We start from the raw sequence: 17,439 nt of genomic DNA on the forward strand, positions 1-17,439 counted from the left end.
AAATCGTTCAAAGTTCCGTCCATGAATTCGAATTACAACACACACACACATTCACACAATCGATTAATATAGATCGATTTAATCGATTCAATATATCTAACATTTTTAATCATATTTTTCTTGTAAATGGAACATGCATTCATTATATTCAAATATTTTTTTTTCTTCAATTAATCAACATAAATGTATTTTTTTTTTTTTTTTTGCTATTTTGATAATATAAATCAATATTTTTGTGTTGTTGGTTGTTTTCGTGAATATGACATTGGATTTCTTTTGGGAAGGTTATCTAGATTTTTCTGGAAATAATACAATTTCTGTTGACGACGAAAGGTTTTATTCCATTCTTTTCTATATGATGATGTTGAATCACTACTGTAATCATTTAGGTTACGATTAAATTGGTCACGAATGATATTATTGTAATAATTAGTATTGTAGGTAAAATATGCTGGCCGACCAATTGCTGCTGTTGGTTTGACCATCATCATCGATGTCATTGGATCATTGGCTGATAATTGTAGTGGTTGTTTTGGTCGATCCAGATCTTCATAGAATCCATTACGGAAACCATTTTGTATTTTATGAAATAATGAACGTAATTTATTCATATTCATCTTATTCATTAATGATGTCGATTCTTTTGCTTTCGGATTATTTTTTATTGAAATTGGTAGCTGTCTTTGTTTGATCATTTCGACAATCAACACAGCGATACCGATGATCAAACCACATCCAAGCAGAAAGAAACAATCGATCATATGTGATAATTGTATTTCTTTACCTTGCGAGTTTCGCATGACTAATGGATACAGGCAATTATTACCCTTAACATTGTATTTACGATTCCATAAGGTAACCAATCCGGATTTAGCCATACGACCCATTCTAATTGATTTTAAACAAATTTTAAAAAATTGTGCGAAAAATAAATCAAACTTACTCATGATTAAGACGAAGGACAAAATTTTCTTCCAGATTTTTTCGTAATAAAAATGAAACTGGTTTAGTTGTCAATGGTTCTTTTGCTATGCGCAATTTACAATCCTGATAATTAGATTGTTGATATTCTTGTGATATTAGAAGTTTAGCCTCTTGATCCGGTGATAGTAGAACCAGTTTCAAATCTTTAACCATATTGAATACTATTTGAGTTTCGGAATCTTCAAAATATTCCAGATTATCGGCCAACATTTGAATTCGATTTTCCGGTGAATCAAGTATCAGATCGGCTACACCACGTGATTTAAATACACCATATTTGATGCTGCCTTTCTGTGACAAAAGATCATCTAGATTTTCTATTGGATTAAATATCTTCGGAAACGTAAGCAAAGCAACGAGATTTCCACTATAAGTCGTATAGATTACGATTACAAATAGCCACCAGAATGCTACCAGAATTCTACCAGAAATAGCTAATGGTAGATAATCACCACCTTGATTGACTAATGCACCATAACAATACCAAACACAATTTCCCAATTTGAAAAGACCACGACCATTTTTTAGTTTATAATATTCATAATAACAACTTGAATGATGAACAAGCCAAAGTGTTGGTCCAATCATTATGACAATCATTAATAAACATAACCAAGCCTGCAACATTAACATTTCAAATTTTTAAAATTAAAACTTATTAGATTAGATTTTAAAGAAAAACTTACATCCCATGCAAATGGTGCCAGAAATAGAAATCGATGATCTTCATCAGTTTTTCTCACTACAATACTAATATCTTCCATATCGTATGGATAGGTGAAATCAGCAATTTTAAAACTAGCCATTGTTTTCCAATAACCATTTGCTCCTATTTCTACTTCACCTTCGCTTACTTTTTGAATTAAATTTTTCAAAGAATCATTCTGGGTTTGCAATGATCCCATTGTATCGTATACGGTATAAACAGGTGTAAAATTCATTTTTGCCGCAATCACAAGAATCATTTCATAATTTGTTCCTTTTATATCTTGTGTACCGTTCACCATTGTTATCTGTACATATGGTGGTTGATGTACGATACCGATTTTAAGTGGTCGATTTTTATAATCAACAACAGCCGGTATAAATGGGCCATCACGGCCATCAGTAAGTAAACCTTTGAATACATTCCATGTACCGTGTGTTTGTGTATGAATTTCATATTTAACACCTTTATTATTGATCTGTACGATGCCTTTTTGTTCATCCACCAGATCATTAGTACGATGACGAAATAAACTTTCCACCACATATGTATGACAATCTTGACCAAAATCACTTGAATCTAATGAAATCTGTAAAAAAATAGGAAATTTGCCTTAAAATATGGTCGTATTAATTTGTTTGAGGTTTTACCTTTATATCGGACATTAATCGATTTTTTATCTGAATCCTTTTACTTGCTGTACCATTTATGAATGTATGTATAGTCTTTGGATCGAATACATTTTGAATACTTTTGTTTATCACATGTAGTATATCGGTTTGAATATAATCATTCATACGTGAAAGAAAACATTGCCTATTTGATTGATTGTGTATGAGAAATACATCGGAAACGCTAAGTTTTTCTCTTGTTTCCGATGACATATCGATGAATGTCGTATCCACATTATTACTATTATTTTTATCAACATCTTGATTATCGGTGATAATAAATGTCCATTTATTCTGACGATTACTCAATGATGATAATTTTAATGTTCGAATTATTTTTTCCAATAAAATCATTCGTCCAATAACAATGAAAAATGTTGGTGAATCAATATCGACGTTGAAACCGTTGATAATTTCTTCATTTGATCGTGTTAAACGTTCGTTAGTACCGATTTCTGGTTCCAACCTGTATTCTAAAGTTTTCGTTGTCATTGATTTATGAAAATATCGATGAAAATCATATAAATCTATATTTGGTTAATAATAATAATAGAATCAGTTAATTGATCATTCGAATCGAATCATACCTAGATTATTTTCATACAAAATGATAATTTGTTTCGATGATTCAGGCAATACTAGACCAACATCATAAATCAATGGTAAGATTTCATTTGCCGATCGAATATTCGGTATTCCAAATCCAATATCTTTTGGTGGTCGTTCACAGATTGATTCAAAGAATGTAAACAGGATTGATCCATAGCAATGAATTCGTAGATGACGATATAATTTGGAATTTTGTTCACATGATGCCATTGCCATTACGAATGAATATGGACAATCTATTTGCAATGAGAAAATCAACGATCACATAACACATAACAAAAATCATTATCATCATCCAAAAACCTGTTTCAGTTTCATTAACAAATTCATCCAAACGATTATAGTAATCAAAATTGAATGAAACCGTTTCATTGATTGGATTAAATTGTCGTAGTTGATGTTCAAATTCCACCATTGTTGATGAATTTGATTGATCAAATATGAATGCTATTTAAAAAAAAATAAAAAATAAATAAAAATTCAAAAAAAATTATCAAAACAATTACCGTATAACAAAACATACCAATTCTCATTGTAAATGATGTTGAACCTGGTAGATCGATCATTATAATTATTAACAATGATATAATGATAAATAATAAAGATGACGATGAATGACCCATACTGGCCGATGGCCAGTTTAAGGTTTTCATTGCGAAACCCAACAAACAAAACGCTAGAACAGTTCTGTTTGAATCGAATATGTAAAATTTTTATTCAACATGCAATGTATTCACAAATAACTGTTATTGAATTTTCCTTCATTGGTCGATTGATTCTTATCGATTTTCTTTCCTGTTCTTAGGTGTCTAACATAGTTGATCCAAGAAAAAAACATTCATTCATTATGTAATCACAAAATTGGAAACAACAACAACGACCCAAAAAACGAATCGTCGTGAGTTTTTATTGTCAAATCAATCGATTAATCAATAATTTTTCTTTTTTTTTATTAATAAAGGTCAATTGATCTAAAAAACCGAAAACAAAAATTTATTAAAAAGAACCAAAAAAAACCTCAATCGAATGATACGATGGGCGTTTTGCATGTCCTTCAAAGTTCGTCTAAAGATAATTTGCCGTTGAAGAAATCACGATCAATAAGATATTCACCATAACCACCATCGTTACCGCCAACCGATCGTAATAATGTTGCCAATTTCATTAATTTATTAATCGATGAAATTTGTTCTTCAATGAAATCATTTTCCAGAAAATTCATCAGCTAAATTTGAATTATTGAAAAAAATAGATTAATTAATTGTACCCAAAAAAAAAACAACAAATCAATAGCAATTTACATGAACATCTTTGCAGGTTTTTTCGGCAATACGATGTATACGGATAATTTCATTTGTAACAAAATGTTCCAATTCGATTGCATCTTCAACCGCTTCCAATGCTTTAGACCATGATGTTTTATGTGGCATCTATTTCGGTAGATTCGATAAATTGTTGATAATTTACGATCATGAATCATCAAATATTACCGTTATATTAAAACTTCCGATTGTAGCGCCACGTAAATCAATATATTTGATGAATTTATTCGAATGTTCATGTTCTTCAGTGGAATGATGTTCAAAAATTTTTGAAAATCCAGGTCTGGCCATTTTTACGCTACCAAAATGAAATGCCATCTGTTTATAGACAAGACTAGCATGTTTTTCAAGATTCATCTGTTTTCGTAGTTCAATTAAACATGAATCATGAAGTTCATAATTATTAACACTACGTGGTAATGAATATCCTCCAAGATCCAAACCATCTGTGAATGCATCTATGATCATTGGGAAAAAAAATAAAAATTCATTCATAAACCAGATATGGAAAAATTAAAAAAAAAATACATACCAAGAATGGCCAAACAGGAACCAGAAAATATGAGCAAAAATATCGACGAAAGCAAAATGGAACGCATTGTATTTTTTGAGGCTGGCTAGATTCGAAAAACTAAAAACTAAAAAAAAATTATGAGAAAAAGAAAAAATTATTTTTTTTTTGTTCAATTTGGCAGCGTTATAGCGACTGTGAAATGAAAAATGATTCGAATCGATAATAATGGATGTAGAAGCCAAGAAAAAAAAACCGAAACATTATCATTGAAGACAAACAAACGCCATTACCAACAATAAAATGGATATGGTTTCCAATCAATCAATTAAACATAATCAATTTTAAATTGATCAACTATCACCATCATACTACATAGATTATCATGTTAATTTTTTTTTTTCGATGAAATGTTATCATCATCATGTTCGACGAATAGACACGAACAACACTGACAATTTAATTTGATAATAACAACTAAAACATGTTGTTCATCACATCAATTCAATTCGATCAGCGATAAAAAAAAATTGCCACATTTTTTTTTCTTCAATTGGCTTGATCGATTGATTCGATTAGATTAGTTGATCTCATCATCATAATTTCGTTTCTGCTGATGCGGTCAATATAACTTATTATTTTATTTTTATTTTTTTTTTTTTTTTTTGCTTACGTGATTCAAAGTTCAAAGTTCAAATGTTTGAAAATGGGAGAAAAAAATTTTCTCTCACAAAAAATGTATCACACATTGAAGCATGCTTCACATAAAGAGATGTGAAACTTGAAAATGTTTATTTTTTACTTTTCTTTGTTCTAGATTTTTTAATTACGCATTAATTTTTCAAAAAAAAAGAAAAAAAATCATTGTTTTTTGAATCATGGCCAAATCTTAATTCTAAATCGGATCAAAATTGTGTTGTGTCATTATGTTTGTGTTATGCTGACGCTTTTTTTTTCGTTCGAATTATGCATTTTGAAACCAGAAAAAAAAGAAAATAAAGATTATATTAATATAATTAAAATTGAAATTAAATTTTATTCAAAAAATTTTTCCTCGATCATTTTTAATGACCTGTGCATATGGACAATCATTAATCAATAGATGAGGTATTTGTTGTTGTTGTTGTTGTTGTTGTTGCTGCTGTTCAATTAGATTTGATTTTTGCCGATCGTTTTCATCATCATCATCATCATCATCATTGATGATTGTTGACGATTCGCAGACTATCGGTTTATTCTTGTCTTGGCGTTGTTGCCGACACAGCAAAAGATGGTTTGATAATGATGATGATGATGATGAACATTGTTGTTGTCGTTTTGCATTATTATTATTATTATTATCATCATCATTGACAACAACAATCAAATCATCATCGGCAATCATCGACGATGATTTCTTTTGTCGTTTTATCCTATCAATATTGTTGGTAATCTGATTGTATAAAATTTTTGATTTTTTATTACGAAATATAAATAATCCTTCACCAGTCTGACATTTAGATCCGGCTTCAAATGATATACTATTACTTGTATAACCATAACGTCTTACATATTTATAAGGCCATTCAAACAATACATTCAATCGATCATCATCCTTATTATTATGATCAGCTTTCAATTGTAATTGATTTGATCCAATAATTAAACGATATATGGTGAATGGTTTAAGGCCACAACGGATCGATGCATCTGTTTCAATAACTTGAACATGATATATTTGGCTTGTAATTGTTTCTTGGTTGTTATTTGACATCTTTGATTTCTTCGAATATTTGTTCACATCTTTAATTATGATGGGATTATTAAATAATGCACTGCAACAAATTGGGTTGGATGTACTAAACTTTGTTGTTGCTTAGTATATATTTTTTTTTAAAAAGGAAATTGAATATATAGCAAATGTGAATATAAATTGTCGTCATTAATGCTCATGATGATGATGATATACAATTGTCAAATGAAATTTTATCATTTCGTCGTCCATGATCATAATTACATGCATGCATGTACAGCGGAAACGATGAATGTATAGTGTATTATAGCGTATGTTATTGGTAACCAAATGGCATCGAGATCAATGTAGTTTTGCCAGCAATCATTCCTGATATATCATTAATTGAAAACAATGAATTGAATTAGAGAATGAATAGAAAGAAAGATAGAATGATCATTACCTCTTGATGTTAAATAAATTGGCTCATGATAATGATGTTCAATTAAATCGGCTATCGTTCGAAATGTCTAAATAATTATTATATTATTAATATAATGGATAATTGATGAAATGGAAATTTTTTTTCTTACCTTTTCTTTTAGTTTTTCAGTTCCTAATGCGAATTGTTGATCAGGCCGTATACGAATATTTAAATGAAATATACGATGATTAAAATATAATGTCAATGTGTATGGCATACAAATGCCGGCACGTTTACTTTTTCGTACCAGAAATCCACCATTAATATTACATCTACGTAATAGGATTTCTGATTCATCACGTTCAATATCCAGAAACCATGGATGATTTTTAAATATATCATCATTTTGAATGTATTGATATCTCGGTATCGGTGGTAATGGACGATCTGTCACTAATTAATAAATTATTATTAATATATTAATTTTTAAAATGATTATTCAACATTTTACCCGATGTAATATTTGGACTAGAACGAAAACCAGGTTTAATCTTATCACTTGATCTTAATGGAATGTTTGGCATTAGATAATCACTATTGTCAATGATTTGTGAACAATTGTCCATCTTTGCCGATAATGTTTCATAGAAATTATCTTTTGAACTTGTAGCTGAATTCAATAGTATGGCCTCTTCCAATAAATCTGGAGGTGGGCATTTTGGTAATGGTGGTGGTGGAGGATCCGAAATTGGTCGTCTTGTATGTCTAATTGATTAAATTATTTTCATTTTGACAAATTAACCATCATAATCAATCGTATATATATGATACCTTGAAATGGGTGATGTTTTGAACATTTCTTTGTCATTTTGTTCATTGAATTGTAAATCATCCTACAAACACATTCAAGACATGGGTATGAATCATTGTCAAAAATCAATGTTCGCTTTACCTGATTCGAATTTGTTAATTTTTCGATTTCATACACTCCTTCATCATCCACAATTTCATCGTCAAAATCATCATCATTATCATCGTCATCAAAATCGGAACCCCAACCAAATTCATAATCACTTTCGGAATGTTTGGTAAGAGTTTTCGATGATGAATAACCACCGGTCATCAATGATCGTTTCATCATACGATTAATTGTTGGAATTTTACATTTAGCTATTCTTCTGTTGTAAAAAAAAATTTTTTTATTTTTTTTCAGAAAAAAACATCTGACTTGACTTACTTTTGTATAAACTGTTTCATTTGTGGTAGGCTAGTCGATTTTATATTATCCAATTGTTCATGAAAACTATTGGTCAATGTACGATGGCGATTCATCATCATATGGGTCGATTTTTTTCAAATTATTGTCTTTGTTGAAATGCAAATGTAGTATTAGTTGACCAGATATTAAAATGATTGATATTTACATTTACTATCCTTTTATAACAAAAAAGGATGATTTTCGGTCATTCATCATCATCATCATCATCTGGTTAAATAACTGTCGGTTAGATAACTATATAAAGACGGAAAAAATTCAAAAAAAAAACTAAAGTCAATCAATGAAATCAAACAAATAGAAAGATAGACATACTTGGTGTAGAATGAATGAAAGAAACAAAAAACACAATCCATTCGTATACGAAACAATAAATGTGAAAAGAGATGGATGATAATAATAGTTGTGTGTGTGTTTGAATATGAAAGAAAAATTAAATGATGAGAAAAAAAATGTCAAAAATTACAAATAAAATAAAGTTTACTGGTGACAACAATATTCGGTCTTACTTTGGCTTATTATTGATGATGACGATGAACAGATATCAACAACAACAACAACAACAAAGACGATGAAGATGACGATAAAAATGGCTCAAATGAAATCAAACACGAAATGCTATGACATTATTTTAATGTGAGAAAAAATTATCAAAGAGAAAGTGATTCACAACAAAAAGAGAGAGAGAGATCTCCTGAAATTTAAGAAATGAGAAAAAATAAATGTTTCACATTTTCTCATGGTCCATGATAAATGAAAATCAAATCCATGTTACTTACGTGCGTGTCTGTCTGTTTTTCTTTTCACGATCCAATAATTTCGATGAAAATCCACAACTTGTTTGTTTGATACGTCGTCTCTTTTTTTTCGTATTGAAAATAATTGTTGTTTTCGTGATTGATGCGAAAAAAAGACTTTTTTCTTCATTTTATTAGGTGTTCAATTACAGACTTTTCTTATCATCATCAGAATAAAATAAAATGGAATGGTCAAGTGAAAGTGAGCCATTCGCGACGAAAGGGAAATGGGATTTTTATTGAGCAAAATGCGATTTTTTTTTTATTTTGAAAACATAATTAAACTGACCCCATTTATTCATCATCATGATGATTATGGTGGCGGTATTTATAATCGTATTCATTTTAATGATCATTAAAAAAGACTGAATTTAGAAATTAATCAAGACAAAATTAAAAAAAAAGATGTGATGCCAAAAATATATTGCAATTAAAAGGTTGCGAATTTTTTTTTATTGATTAATTGATGGCGCCAATATATGAATCATGATAAACAGATAGACAAACATTCGATCAGAACCGTGTGTTGTAAATGCATGCATAAAAACACACACCCTGTTAATTATGTTATGGCCAATCGCGATAGAATCGATATTTTTTTGCCATGAGAGTGAAACATATTCTATTTTTAGCGATTTTTTTTAAGATTATTTCCTTGTTTTTACAAGAATTCTTAAACAACGCCTTTCTGTTTCGTTTCGGTGTGAACACATTTTTATTCGTTCATTTCTTAAATTCTTAAATAAAATGGTATGCAAAATTCTGTTGTTGGAAAATTTGATTGAATTTGTTTTGTTTTTATTTTAATATCCATAGGAAGATACTGAATGGACTGATGCATTGAAAAAATATGGTATTATTAAAGATGAACCAAAAGTAGAAGAAATTGAACCGGAACCAATTGTTGAAACGAAAAAATATGAACCATCCAATAGTGATGATGAATTAGAATGGCTTGATGAACATGAAGATGATGATGATTTTATACGAAATTATCGTAATAAACGTGTTATGGAAATGCAACTACAAGCATCGAAAAAATGTTTTGGTGAAGTTTTGGAAATAACCGGTGCTGATTATATTCAAGAAGTGAATAAAGCTGGTGATGGTATATGGGTTGTACTTTTATTATATCGTCAAGGGTATTTTTTCACTACTATATCATTCATCGAATTCAGCATTTAATTACAACCAATTTTATTTATTTGATAGGCATCCATTATGTCGACAACTACAAGATATATTCAAAGAATTGGCATCAAAATTTATCGAAACAAAATTTCTAAAAAGTATAGCCACACAATGTATACCAAATTTTCCGGATGATAATTTACCAGCCGTTTTTGTCTACTTAAATGGTCAACTAGTCAAACAATTAATTGGACCGATTGTATTTGGCATGGAATCGATCACCAAAGAAGGTAAATGAATTTTTTAATGATGAATCAATTGATTTGATTTTTTCCAACATTACAGAAGTTGAATGGATTGTAGCCAAAACTGGTGCTATAAAAACAACATTAGAAGAAGATCCCCGTAAACAAATGTATGCATCAAGAAAATTTTATCAAAAATATGATTCAGAAGATTCGGATTAGAAAAAAAAAATACAATTGAAATTTTTTTTATTTATTTTTTCCTTTAAAAAATGATAAAAATACAAATTGATTTTCTAAATTTTATCAATCAATTAAAAATATAATATTCACGCCACATATGTGTATACTCTTCTGTTTAAGAACAAAAAAAAGATGAAATTAAAGACACGTGATTATAATATAAATTCGATATACGTACTTATCATCTGGTGTTTTGGCCAAATATTCACGATCTATTAAGCCATCGATTCGTTTCCTAATTGATTGTGGATCTGGAATGAATCGTGATTTCAATTGTTCAGTTACTTCGGCAACAATATTAGCAAAACATAATTTCTTTCTAGCTTTCATTATACGGACGATAGCAGCCTCAATTTCGTGTTTACGATCTTCATCAATTTTTGATCGTGTTTCACGTCGTTCTGGTTCGGATTCACCTTTCGCCAATACTGTACAATAATGTGGATACAAAATTTATATAAATCAATTTTATACAAGTAAACAGATAACCCTCTTACTTGAATGAATTCTGACTCGGAAAAATTTCGATGTAAATGAATCATTCACTTCAAATTCATGATTGGGCTCTACATGATCATAATTATTGATTAATAAGAAAAATTCATTTAAATTAGTTATCGCGATATAATTACCAATTTCTTTTGTCTTTGGATTTTTCAACAGGACACGTTGCGATGATTTACCAACTGCCAATGATTGTAGAGCACGAATAAGATCTTTTGGTGGAATTTCAGTTTCATTTTTAATATCTTCATATGTTAATTTACGACGATTATTAAATAACATTAAAACGGCCATCTGATAGGTTGATACATTCAGTATATGTTTTCGTGGCTTTATTGTACATTGTGTCGATGATGATGATGATGATGATAATCCATTGTTTACATTTGCATTTGGTGCCGATGATGAAACAGTATTGTCCAATTTGGCCACAACATTCTTATTCATTTCATCATTATTGTTAGATTTTTTCACTGATGTATAGAATTCGGCATTCAAATCAACCCAACCAAGTTGTGGTTGTAATGTCAATTTTCTTCCATTATGTTTGTTCAGATAGAAATTATCAAAATGTTTAAAAGCTTGTCGAGGAATCATAGGAATATTGCATTGGAAAAAATTTGATTGTGTTGGCCAGAAACCAGTGGTCAAAACACGTACAGTAAGGTCAACACCTTGAAGATTGAGCTAGTGAATGGAAATGGAAAGAGAAAAAAAATTACAACATTGAATAGTTAAAATAAGTCAAGTTAAAAATTGCTTACTCTATGATTGAGAACATGATTTTTGAATTCATCATTCAATGAATTTGATAATGATATATCTTTAAACATTCCTTCCAATTTCGATGTAAATTGGCAGCCACATTCGGTTTTAAGTTTCGAAATCATACTTTTTTCCAGATCATCCGATGAACTTTTGTTCAATAATAATCGTTTAGCCAAATGTTGTTTATAATAACGTTCAAAGATATCCTTATCCTGTATATATCGAAATAGTACCATTGTTTTGTCAAGAATTTGTTCAATTTCATGATCGGCCATTCCTTTAACAACTTTTTTCAATTTATCATCAATAAATAATGACAGATATTCCGGTGATTTAGGATTTAGATTCAAAAAATGTTCAAAATCTTTGCCAATCATCTTAAGAAATTCTTTGTCATTGAAAAATGAACAATTTAAAAATATGTCATATTTATCCTTTAGATCGAGAAGAGCCTAAACCAAAGAAAAAAAAGAAAAATTAATCTCAAAAAGTAAAATTTAAATTTTTTTTTCAAAAATTACAGTAACAAATGCAATAGGATCTTCTTTGTTTCCATCATCAGTGACCGATGATTTTCCCTCTTGACGTAGATGATTACTGACAGCCGCAATTATTGTGGTAAGACCATTATCAACACGGCTAAAAAGTTTATACATTCGTGCTAAATCTTCAACTTTTTGATTTTCCAACATATGTACCACACCAGAATGTTCCATTTCAACAATGTTTTTCATATGTCGGCTAATCAATTCTTGTTCCACAACTTTAACAATGACACTTTCGGTTGATGCATCCAGATAATGACGTGCACGTTCAGCTTCTTCGTTGATACGTTGTTCAACTTTACGTATATATACTGATGCACTATTTTCAGCTAAAAATTTTTGACTTTCAACTTTATAAAATTCTGCAGATTGTTGTAGGAAATGTTTTTCAAAATCTTCCTCATAAACCGTACGATGTGAAATACCCAAATGTATCAACATATTACAGGTATTTTTTACGGCCAATCGATCGATCAATTCACCATTACGTTCTTTCATAACTAGATCCAATAATGTTTCACGTATCTGATCACGAATAGGTCCATAACGAACAACATTATCTCGAAATAATATCAAACCTAAATTATATACATTGTCAACATTATTCTGATTGACATAGACACGATCCTAAATAATGATAAAAAAGAATTAAATTTGAATTTTAATGATGATGATCATGATTTCAACATATCCAACAACAGCCACTTACCATATACATGAGTATATCGCGTATCATGGTCATCGATATTTGATGGTCATTCCACTTTTGATTTAAAACTTGTAGAAAATTATTATTTGGAAGTGCATTAAGAACATCCACTCTAATCTATATAAATTTCAAATAATAATAAATAAAAATATATAATTCATTTATGGTAAAAAAAAATTCCAATGTTAAAACAAAACAAAAAACCGAACCTGGCTAACCAAATGTTCTTTGACTACATCACGAAGACCAGTGTAAAGACGTTCACCATATTTATGTAGAACCAATGTATATGCATTACGATATAATTCTTCAAAACTTAATCCACTGTTATTCTTTTTCTGTATCTCTTGTATGGCCGTCTTTAATCGTATCCAAATAGTGTTGACAAATTTTTCGTCCATAGTTGTCTATCATCATATTTATTATTGTTTCAAAGAGAAAAAAGTAATTAATTAATTAAATTTTAGATCAAAAATTCCAAAATACATACAGGAAAAGATCGAATTCTCATTTTTACGTCTTTTTGTTGCTTAAAGCTCATCATACGAATCAATCATCAAAAGAATATAAATATGATAGAAAAAAAAACGCAAACAGAAGAAAAGCTAAACTAAATTCAATCAATCACCAAAATGATAATCGATGTGACCAAATATCAGAATCAGATGATGAATCAAACCAAAACAAAAAAAAAACACACACCAAAAAAACGAAAGTACAAATTGGTGTCCAAAATACAATCTAATTATAATCGAGAATTTGGTGTCCAAAATACAATCTAATTATAATCGAGAATTGTTATAAAAAAAAAATTATCATCGATTATCACATTTAAAAGTAGCAAAAAAAAAGATGACAGAAAAACCCGGAGACAAAAAAAAAATGAGTGCTCGGGTAAAGTAAAAAACAAAACAAACGAAGGAAAAAAATAACAACAATGCAAAAAACGAAAAAAAGGAATTACAGACGGCTGTATTTGGACACACACACACACACACACATACATACATACATACTACTACCTCGTTTGTTAGTGGATATGAGAATAATTTCCAAAAGGTAGTAGCAACAAAAATTGAAATTAAAAAAAAAAAAATCTCAAGAACATTGACGACGGAAAAACGAAAAGATTGACATTCAATTCAATATCGTGCATGATGCATGCATGCATGCATGAGAGTTATGATAAAGGCCAACAACATTGAGCTTGTTTCACGCAATCGCAGTGCAGTTGTTGGTCATCATTATAAATGTGACGTTGTCATTCGGTCTGGGCAAAAAAAAAAATACAAGATTCACTCTAATCTCTATCAACAGATGGCGATCATGACTTCATTGGGTTTTTATTTGTTCGAAATTAATAATTTTTTTTTTGTTTCGAACCAATGGATATGATCTGCATCTGATGATGGTGGTATTCAAGAATTTGTCCACCATCCGCCATTCACGTTTATTCGTTTGTTTTGATTGAATTTGGATAAAAACAATCATTATGGAAATGAACGAATTTTACTGTTATTTTATCGCTTGGTGGTTGGTAAATAATTTAATTGAATGATGAATGTGATTAAGTGCTAAATCATGTATTGATTCTTCGGCTATAAACATGTAATATTGAATTATCGATTACTTTTTTTTGACCATTAAATCGAAATGAATTGTAATGTACAAAAACTTAATGTCCTTTTCTCTCACTCACTCACTCACTAATTAAATTGATCTTAAAAAAAATTTGGATTTATTCAATTTTACGCCGCCTTCGTATTCATCCATCAATCGACATGAAAGGAAAATATTCCAATTACGAATGGCCAAGAATTGGACACACTTGCACAGGATAACTTTATAATCACAATACAATGAATTAATAATGATGATGACAATCGAATCATATCTCGAAGGAAGAGAGAGAGAAAGAAAGATAGGAATTCGAATGTTAAGGGCAAGAAATTGGAAAAATATAAATCAATCATATGGTTGTCGAAATAGTAATAATCATCAAGTGAACAACAATGAAATTACCCATGATACCCAATCGATCGATCGATCGATCGCGTTTTATTTCACCTTCGAATTATCATCAACTATACAACAAAAGTAAAAGGTAAAAAAAGTTATAAATTATCATTATGATCCCCCCCATTGAATTTAGTGTTTTCCTGGACCATTACTGGAACAGTGATGATAATGAAGAAACAGAAGACCAAAAAAAAAAAAAAAAAAAAAATGGAAATTAATAAAACCGTCAACCACCATTCTGCCTGGTCCTGATTATTCATGACTAATTTTCATTTCGTCTTTTTTTTCTCTTTTGTTTCATTCATTCATTCATTCATTTATTTTCATTCATACATAAGCCAATGGTCTCTTCATTTTCTTGATGATTGTTTAGCGTTCATTCATTCATTCATTCATTTATTTTTTTTAATTCATTTCATTTTTAAATCATTTTTCTCATTTCTCTTGTTTAAAAATATTGTTTAGCACAATTGTCTTTTTTTTCCACACACACACACACACGCTTCTATAGTTATTTTTTGATTTTTTTTTTTGTTTCTTTCTTCAACCAACAACCAAACCGAATGATGATGATGATGATGATGATGATGATGACGAATAATAATATTCTCCATGTAGATATATATGACTTTGTGAAGCTTGATCCTCATCAATCATTTTTGTTTTCATTTCATTTCATTTCGTTTCGTTTCGTTTCGTTTCATTCATATTCTCTCTCTCTCTCTCCCACAAAAAAAAATTTGCAATTTTGAAAGTCACTGTGTATGTGTGTGTGTGTGTGTGTGTGTGTTTATATGCATGAAGATGATATATAGCAACATTTTTTTTTTTTTAAATTTTGTTTTTCATTTGACTGAATGATGGTGGTTGGCTTTTGTTTTTGGCTGCAAATGGTTTTTTTTCCTGTTGTTGTTGCATTTCATTGTCTAATATTTTTGCCTATTATTTTTTTTTATTTTGGTAACAAAAAAAAGTTGTTCATGTGGGTGGAGAATGAGAAAGAAAAAAACCATAGTGATATTTTATTAAAGCTTTGGTGTTATGTGAGAATTTCTTTTTTTTTTTGTTTTGTTTTGGTTTTCATTCAAGAATTGATATTCTATAAAAAAAATGAATAGAGAAATGAGATTCTGGTGTCGAAATAGTCAATGGTCTTTTTTTTTTTGATTCTAAACAATTTTCTTTCTGGAAATAAAACTGATATATATATGGTGGGCGTGTGTGTGTGTGTGTGTGTGTGTGTGTGTATCAATTGTTTACCACAAATCGACTAATCAACTAAAATTTATTGGTCCGTTTGTATATATTTGTTTATATCATCAATATTATCCATTTTGTGTACTGGATACATTTATATATATCATTCAAATATATAATCAAATGGATCAATGTCGATTTTAGACCACTTACTGTGTGTATTGTCCGTTGTTGTTGTTGTTGTTGATTAACACCAAAATTTCAATCCATCACATCATCATATCACACATTTTGGCTACATTATACATTTCATTTCATTTATTAACACAATGGACATTTGTACATTTCATAGTTTCAATACAGAATGGGAGAGAGAGAGAGAGATTTGACATTAGATCCGGCTTTTTAGATTTTTTTTTTTTCGTTAATATAAATAGACTATATTGTAAGCACGGTACGTGTCCATTTTTATTTTTATTTACGATTCAATCACCCATCATCATCATCATCATCATCATCCATATTCCATACTATATCGAGTCATCATCATCATCATCATCATCATGTGTATATAGAATGAGAATTTATAAAATAAAATAAAAAAAAATTTTCTGTTGTTTGAAAAATCAATTCAATGGATGAATGAATTTCGATTTTGATGAACAAAGGCGATGACCATTTTTTTTTTACATTCACTCAAAACAGGATGCAAAAAATTTACTTTTCTATCCATCCATATTCTATCTGATGACTAATAAACAGATATACACACAGATATCAAAATGAAATTATTTGAGGATTAGTTAACAAATAAAAAGGTGAAATGAAATGAGTAAATATTGAAAAAAAGCTACATTCTATCTATTAATATATATATAGTGGCTATAACCATTTGATTTTTTTCCCAATTTTTTTCCCGCCAACATCCAATCTATGATGTGTTTGTGATTATAAATATTAAAACGGTACGGTTATTATTTTTTTTGATTTCTAATTTGTCGACGACAACAACAAAAAAAAAATCTCTAGAATCTCTTGTTGTTTGATATTTATTAAATAAACAATCA

The 17,439-nt window shown here is 29.4% G+C and overlaps 7 protein-coding genes across 12 annotated transcripts in view; 1 reads left to right on the forward strand and 6 right to left on the reverse strand.

The window, feature by feature from the left end:
- Positions 1 to 17,439, reverse strand: part of nst (phosphoglucomutase 3-like protein nst) — a 47,479-nt gene that overhangs the window by 8,805 nt on the left and 21,235 nt on the right. The window lies entirely within an intron of this gene.
- On the reverse strand, positions 161 to 3,711 carry LOC124492161 (uncharacterized). The gene is made up of 7 exons (XM_047054971.2): positions 3,494 to 3,711; positions 3,274 to 3,417; positions 2,949 to 3,206; positions 2,341 to 2,888; positions 1,671 to 2,279; positions 944 to 1,602; positions 161 to 888 (listed from the first exon to the last, which is right to left on the reverse strand). The coding sequence occupies exons 1-7, from the start codon at positions 3,621 to 3,623 to the stop codon at positions 225 to 227; spliced, it is 3,012 nt and encodes a 1,003-aa protein (XP_046910927.2). The 5' UTR covers positions 3,624 to 3,711; the 3' UTR covers positions 161 to 224.
- Positions 3,832 to 5,587, reverse strand: LOC124492166 (soma ferritin). Of its 3 annotated transcripts, none has more exons than XM_047054977.2 (5): positions 5,477 to 5,587; positions 4,825 to 4,930; positions 4,461 to 4,750; positions 4,272 to 4,400; positions 3,832 to 4,195 (listed from the first exon to the last, which is right to left on the reverse strand). In XM_047054977.2, exons 2-5 carry the CDS (start codon positions 4,889 to 4,891, stop codon positions 4,025 to 4,027), a joined length of 657 nt encoding a protein of 218 aa, XP_046910933.1. In that variant the 5' UTR covers positions 4,892 to 4,930; positions 5,477 to 5,587; the 3' UTR covers positions 3,832 to 4,024. The 3 variants fall into 3 exon arrangements, with proteins under 3 accessions (XP_046910933.1, XP_075588911.1, XP_046910932.1); XM_075732796.1 differs by lacking the exon at positions 5,477 to 5,587 and adding an exon at positions 5,101 to 5,328; XM_047054976.2 differs by lacking the exon at positions 5,477 to 5,587 and adding an exon at positions 5,097 to 5,319.
- LOC124491863 (uncharacterized) lies at positions 5,823 to 6,556 on the reverse strand. The gene has a single exon (XM_075732774.1). The coding sequence runs from the start codon at positions 6,554 to 6,556 to the stop codon at positions 5,843 to 5,845; it is 714 nt and encodes a 237-aa protein (XP_075588889.1). The 3' UTR covers positions 5,823 to 5,842.
- LOC124492170 (uncharacterized) lies at positions 5,823 to 9,545 on the reverse strand. Of its 3 annotated transcripts, XM_047054983.2 has the most exons (10): positions 8,994 to 9,545; positions 8,724 to 8,908; positions 8,363 to 8,436; positions 8,176 to 8,303; positions 7,891 to 8,116; positions 7,770 to 7,831; positions 7,450 to 7,703; positions 7,108 to 7,391; positions 6,978 to 7,044; positions 5,823 to 6,904 (listed from the first exon to the last, which is right to left on the reverse strand). In XM_047054983.2, exons 4-10 carry the CDS (start codon positions 8,274 to 8,276, stop codon positions 6,852 to 6,854), a joined length of 1,047 nt encoding a protein of 348 aa, XP_046910939.1. In that variant the 5' UTR covers positions 8,277 to 8,303; positions 8,363 to 8,436; positions 8,724 to 8,908; positions 8,994 to 9,545; the 3' UTR covers positions 5,823 to 6,851. The 3 variants fall into 3 exon arrangements, with proteins under 3 accessions (XP_046910939.1, XP_075588875.1, XP_046910938.1); XM_075732760.1 differs by having other exon boundaries at positions 8,176 to 8,436; positions 8,994 to 9,524; XM_047054982.2 differs by lacking the exons at positions 8,724 to 8,908; positions 8,994 to 9,545 and adding an exon at positions 8,530 to 8,651 and having other exon boundaries at positions 8,363 to 8,451.
- Positions 9,596 to 10,719, forward strand: viaf (viral IAP-associated factor). The gene is made up of 4 exons (XM_047054984.2): positions 9,596 to 9,761; positions 9,828 to 10,153; positions 10,224 to 10,432; positions 10,488 to 10,719. The coding sequence occupies exons 1-4, from the start codon at positions 9,759 to 9,761 to the stop codon at positions 10,607 to 10,609; spliced, it is 660 nt and encodes a 219-aa protein (XP_046910940.1). The 5' UTR covers positions 9,596 to 9,758; the 3' UTR covers positions 10,610 to 10,719.
- Positions 10,620 to 14,097, reverse strand: Cul3 (cullin 3). 2 transcript variants are annotated; one of them, XM_047054980.2, is made up of 9 exons: positions 13,647 to 14,097; positions 13,366 to 13,563; positions 13,157 to 13,273; positions 12,424 to 13,074; positions 11,899 to 12,354; positions 11,263 to 11,821; positions 11,128 to 11,196; positions 10,809 to 11,058; positions 10,620 to 10,741 (listed from the first exon to the last, which is right to left on the reverse strand). In XM_047054980.2, the coding sequence occupies exons 1-9, from the start codon at positions 13,698 to 13,700 to the stop codon at positions 10,717 to 10,719; spliced, it is 2,379 nt and encodes a 792-aa protein (XP_046910936.2). In that variant the 5' UTR covers positions 13,701 to 14,097; the 3' UTR covers positions 10,620 to 10,716. The 2 variants fall into 2 exon arrangements, with proteins under 2 accessions (XP_046910936.2, XP_075588812.1); XM_075732697.1 differs by having other exon boundaries at positions 13,157 to 13,268; positions 13,361 to 13,563; positions 13,647 to 14,092.

Source organism: Dermatophagoides farinae, chromosome 1 (genome assembly GCF_024713945.1).
Source record: "Dermatophagoides farinae isolate YC_2012a chromosome 1, ASM2471394v1, whole genome shotgun sequence".
In the NCBI taxonomy this organism is placed as follows: Eukaryota; Metazoa; Arthropoda; class Arachnida; order Sarcoptiformes; family Pyroglyphidae; genus Dermatophagoides; species Dermatophagoides farinae.